The following is a 6,250-nucleotide window of genomic DNA, read 5'->3' as shown; positions in this document are numbered from 1 at the left end:
GTGTAAGCCGAATAAACCCTTTCCTCCCCAACTTGCTTCTTGGTCATGATGTTTGTGCAGGAATAGAAACCCTGACTAAGACAACAGGTGTGTGTGTATGTGATATATATATATATATATATATATATATATATATATATATATATATATATCTGTATGTATATATGAGGAAGGTTTAGCCTCCAGTTGTCAGAATCAACTAAGAGGGCAGCAACTTTGAGTGAATGAATTTTGTTTTACCCAGGAAGCTGTGAGCAGGTTTATCTTCCACCACGCGGATCCGCCGAGCTCCAACAGGAATGACAACTGCTTCGATATAACCTGTGGCGACAGATGACATACAGCTGAAGCACACCACAGTCCTGAATCAGAGGCCCACATGGAATCCCCGTTTAAACCGCCCAACTGTGCCCCCTGTGGCGAGTTCAGAGACTGCGTCTGACACAGCTTGAGAAATTGAGCACCAACTCTATCTTCTAAGACCATTCAGTGTCTTGGCTGTTCCATTGGTAGGTATTCTATGTTGAATTGCAATCCCCTCTCTTGAACACGTATTTTGAAACCCACAAACCCAGACCCTCTACAGAGGGCAATGTGCACTAAAACCTATAGAGATATGCAGATGCTTGTGTGTGTTAGAAAATGACCTCATTTGGAAATAGGAGCATTGCACACATACTTAGCTAAGGTGAAGTCATATCAAATTCAGTAGGATCTTAGTCTGAACACCTTTTCATTAAAACATTAGATTTACTCGTTTATTGTGTGTGTGATACACATGTCACACTGCATGTGTGGATGTCAAGGGGACAGTTGAGAAAGTCAGTCCTCTCTTTCCACCATGTGGCTTTGAGGGATCAACTCAGGGCATTAGCCTTGGTGGCAAGCTCCCTTCTCTGCTGAGGCATTTTGGCTTAAAATAGCTTTTAAGGAGGAAGGATTTATACACAGGTACGCCACAGGCAAGCACCATGAGACCATGACAGTGGAGATGGCTGAATCTTGTACAAGGTAAGGGACACCAGAATGCACACCACCAAAAGCCAGAGGAGAAGACCCTGCCCATGCACTTATCCAGGGCAAGAACCTAAGTTTCTTCTGTTTGTGCCTCCCAGCCAGCAGCACACTGCTGCAGCTGCCGGGACCCCATCATGAGCATCGCTCTGGTCTCACTCCTCTGCTGGAAGTTCCTTCATGCTCTGCTGAAGCTGACCTTTCCTCTGAACGTCCACAGGATCATAACAAAAGCAGAGGGAGTCATCCTACAATGAAACCACGCCCTTCCCTTGCTCCACACCACCTCCTGCCTCCGCTGCACTGGTGACTGACTTCTGTGGCTTTTATAGCCTACACTTTCGCCTGCTTCCTTGACTACTGCCATGCAGAGGGGGAGCTGGATGAGGGTAGTTAGTGACCCTTCAGAGTGGACATGCCCGGAGACCATCAGAGACCCAGTCACGGAATGGCGAGTAACGTCAGTAAGTGACCCACTGTGGTCTGGGATTCTGAAGTGCAGACTAGTAACCATTTCCACCCGTGTTTGGGTTCCATGAAAGGTATCATGCATTTACCTCAGCCTCTGGGAAGGGGTTTGTACATCTCAATGTGGTCACTTAAAAACACAGAGATTTCTAGGTCTAGCTACATGAAGGATGAAAAAACATCTGGAGGAATTACTTATATCTTGATTTCTCACAGGATAGATGCCATTTTATTTTTAAAATGGTGCTCAATCATTGAAACAACCTAATCAAGCTAAAAACCAAAATTAACTTATATCACATCACACTAAAAAATATTTCAATGCTTTAACTTGCAACATGTCTCGTGCATTAAACACACATGCTTTCTGTTAATCTGATGCTATACATGCTTATGGTGTACAAGGAGAATTTAAAATGCAGCCATGATGTGCACAAATGTTTATGTAAAAGGCAAGCGGTATGTTTATGAAGTAACAAGAATATCATTTTGCAAAATGCAGATTCATACAGCAGCTAAGTCAGTGGTTCTCAACTTGTGGGTCACGACCTCTTTGGCAAACCTCTCTCTCCAAAAATATTTACATTACATTGTAATTCATAAAAGTAGCAAAATTACAGTTATGGAATGGCAATGAAATAATCTTATGGTTGGGGGTCCCCACAACACGAGGAATTGGATTAAAGGGACAGCAGCATCAGGAAGGTCGAAAACTGGATTAAAGCCATGGAGATTATGAATTCTGTTTAATTGCTCTGAGGTCTGTTACTGTTGTGGAGAAATAATACCACAATTTCAACAGATACACAACAATGGGTTATCTTCATTAACTTGTTACAATGAGACCTATTAAATCTTTAGGACATAAAGACCCTCGCTGCGTCACAAGTGACAGTAATCTATTCCATAGCAAATGTCTTTTCAATGGAACAGAATCTTATGGATGCTAAATACTACACTCCCATCCAAATGGATGCTAAATACTACACTCCCATCCGTTTTTTCTGATTACAACAGGAATAGATATACTATTCTGCATTTTAGTATGTGAACTGTACAATGAAAACAAAGTATTTTTATTTAACATATATTATATATAAAATATAACCATAGTAGGCTCAGGTTGGATGTAGTGGAACACACCTTTAATGCCAGCACTCAGGAGGCAGGGGTAGGGGCAGGGGCAGGGGCAGGGGCAGGGGCAGGGGCAGGGGCAGGGGCAGGCAGATCTCTATGAGTTCAAGGTTAGCCTGGTCTACAGAGTGACTTCCAGGCCAGCCAAGCCTTACATAGTGCGACCTTGTTTCTGAAAACCAGCAAAACAAACAAAAAAAGATACAGCCATAAAAACATACCCTGGGACCCCTTTTCTTTCTTTTAACACCTCCAGTTAGTGCCACCATATTATGAATCCTTGAATCTACCTGTCCAGATGTCAGAGAGGAGCCCCTGTGAATGTTTCAAGTTGTATTCTGCTCACTGCTCAGCAGTTCTTAATCCAAGTAAGTGGACATCGAGGGCCACCTACTGCACGGCTACAGACCTGTGCTGCTTCTCTGCACAGTCACCATGCTTTAAGTGACACGGTTCTAACTGCACCGACTACTTATATAGACCGTTCCGTGAGGCTGTGCGGGGCAGGCCAGTGGTCAGGGAATAGGAGTCCCCCTAGCTTACAGTGTAACTAGCTAGAACAAGGGCTTATCCTTAACAGCTGAAATCACTTTCACCATAAAACAATTTCTAGTTTTTAAGTTTACACACACTATATGACATTATAGATGGTAGGACTGTCAGGGACAGCTCAATCTTAAGTACACTTTATCCCATTTATCTCTCTTGTTGGAAACACCTGTATTGGTTTGGTATATGGTCACTTACATATCTTCTTGCACATATATCTGTACAAATATAAATATGTATAATATTGTATATTAAGGTCAGGAGTATCCTATAACTCACTATTTTATTATACTTCAATATTTTAAATAACTATTTGCTACTTTAAAGACAAGATCTGTCTCAAAATGATATGCACTAAAATATACAGTTCTATTTCATAGTTTTGTTCAAATTTTGATGTATATATTGCCTTGTTAATGGCTACTTATCCTGGTATAAATAGTGTTACAGACAATGCTATGTCACAGATAAATATACACAGAAAACTTCAGCAAGCCTAGTCAAGCAACATCTACAAAGCATTATATACTGTGATCCAATGTAACTTACTTCAGGGATGCAAAGTAATCAGCCATATTAGTAAGATATAAAATGTACATGATTATTTAAATAGAAACAAAGAAAATAACCCGCAAATTCAACCAGGAGTTGAAAGGAAACAACCCCAACATGATCAACATCTGAAAAACCTCCTAGTAACAATGTAATTAACTGGTAAATACTGAGTCATTCTCCCCTTAGGAGAAGGGTTTTTAAAAAGCATATCTGGCTTGCTTTTCGACTTAACTGTGTATTAGAGGCTCTTAAGCAAATAGGCAAAAATAAACAACTAAGTATATAAATACATAAAAGAAATAAACATAGGAGCAAAAAAAGGTAAGATTATCTCTATTCATACATGGTAACACTGTGTGCACAGCAAGTCCCAAGGAAGAACCCAAGGGAACTACTGGAAAGCAGTGCAGTAGGTTGGAAGGGGAAACTATAAAAATCTGCTGCATTGAGAAGCAACAGTTAGGAAACTGTTTAGGTACCATCCAAAAACAATAAAACATTTCAGAATAAATCTAAGACATGATATGTTAGTCCTCTATACTGAAGGCTACAACAAGTTATTGAAACATATTAGGGAAGATCTAAGTAAATTAAAATATATCATATGTTTATGGATCAGAGAGATTTTATTTTGGGGAGGGGCTGGATCCTGGGACTTGATCTAGGGCCTTGAACATGAGAGGCAAGCAAGCTACCACGGAGTTCCAACCACAGCACCAGAAGACTTAGTAACAGCCTGGGAGGAGTGACTTTGCAGATCTAAGGTAATAACTATCAAAATCCCCCCAAAGACGTGTTTTTGTCAAACATGACAAATTGATCTTAAAATTCACATGGCAATGCAAGGGCCTCATGAGAGTCAGAGCACATATTTCAAGTGAAGTTGGAGAACTCATACTTGCTGACGACCAAACGTTTTAGCTAAGCACACTAATCAAGACAGTGTGGTACTGGCGCGAGGACAGATACTTCTATCGATGGGATATGATTGAGAGTCCAGAAATAAATCATTTGTTGTTTATTTTTATAAAGCAAAGATGCCAGGGATACTCAATGGGAGAAAGAACAGTCTTCAAGGAACAGCACTGGGATAATTGGCTACCCTGTATCTCCGACCACACTCTCCACAAAGCCCACCTACCTAAAGCTGGCTCACAGACCTGAACGTAAGAGGTAAAACTACGAAACTCTGAGGACAAGACAGAGGGCAGGAAACCCTGGTGTCCTAGGACTGGGCAGCAGCTTAACCCTATAGCAACAAAAGAAAGTCAGATCTCGGCTCCTATCAACATTTAAGAACTTGTCATTCTTACCGTGAGCAGTGTGAAATGGCAGCGGACAGAGCGGGACCTGACTCCACTGCGAGTCAGACACCCTGGAAAGGATGTGTAACTTTCTCAAGAAAAATATGTTCCCTGGAAACGTATTACACACAAAGGGAATGAAAACCTGTTTGCATGATAACTTGCACACAAAATCTTATACCCAGCGTTATTCGTGGTGGCCAAAGCCACCCCTACCATCACAACAGCAAAACAAACAAACAAAAACAAACAAAAAACAAAACAAAACAAAACGAAACAAAACCCAAACCTGCAAACGTGGTTGTGCTGAACCATGTAGGTAGTGTTTGACAAGAGAAAAGGGAAATGTTGCTGTAGGCAGCTTTTGAGGGTCAGAAAAGGCAAATATATTAATACAGACCAGATCAGTAGTCACAGGGACTCAGAGGGAAACCTGGAAGGGCAGCTAACTGCTTCCCTCTGAGAATACCTCTTTTCTTTAAAACAAACAAACAAAAAACAAAAAAGGGAGGGAGGGGGGCTACAAATAAAACCCCTAGCGCCACCAAAATTACTCCCTTCCCTCCCCTACCTCACTTCACCCCTTTTGAAATAGCACTAGATTTTTATACCCCAGATATGTCTTAGAGAATTTTTGTTTCTTCTGGGGAATTTGAAGAATTATTGGAAATGAGGAATACATAATAGTGAAGTGTCAAAGATAAAAAAATTTTCCAGGATCAAAGTGGTTAAAATGTTTTTCAGAATTTCCATTTAAACCAGAAGTCATACACTTGAGAACAAAATGAGCCAGTGGAGATGAACTGTACTGAGGGTGGGGGTGGGGGTGGGGAGCAGCTGCCGGAGGTGGGGTCTTTTTTCCTGTTCTGTGACTAACAGCTTGGTATTAGCACCATCAGCTGGCAGCATCAGAGGCAGTGTGTGGGGCTGCCTAGGTCTTAATTAGTTGATTTCCCAAATTCCCGAGCAAGGAACATTTGCAACCAGGCATGGTCACTGGGCTATTTTTAAATCTAATTTTGGCATAAGTCGAAACACTGAAGGGGCATCTGCTTTCTGTCTCTTCCCGCACCTCTCCTGGGGTGCTGAGCCTGATCAACAGTGGCAAGCTCAGGGCACAAGGGCAAACCAAGCCAAGTAGGAAGTGGTGGCAGCATATGGGCTCTGCTAATCTTCCTTCCTTCCTAGTACTTCTTTCTTTCTTTCTCTTTCTTTCTTTCTTTCTT

At 41.5% G+C, this 6,250-nt stretch overlaps 1 protein-coding gene across 1 annotated transcript in view; it reads right to left on the bottom strand.

The window, feature by feature from the left end:
* Adamts17 (ADAM metallopeptidase with thrombospondin type 1 motif 17) overlaps positions 1-6,250 on the bottom strand; it is a 308,973-nt gene that overhangs the window by 81,754 nt on the left and 220,969 nt on the right. Inside the window, exon 18 of the mRNA XM_029535526.1 lies at positions 241-321. Coding sequence (XP_029391386.1) covers positions 241-321 — 81 coding nt within the window. The remainder of the gene's footprint in view (positions 1-240; positions 322-6,250) is intronic.

The sequence above is a fragment of the Mus pahari genome, chromosome 1 (genome assembly GCF_900095145.1).
Source record: "Mus pahari chromosome 1, PAHARI_EIJ_v1.1, whole genome shotgun sequence".
Classification (NCBI taxonomy): Eukaryota; Metazoa; Chordata; class Mammalia; order Rodentia; family Muridae; genus Mus; species Mus pahari.
The sequence above is the reverse complement of the archived record's forward strand: the minus strand, read 5'-3'. Positions and strand labels throughout refer to the sequence as shown.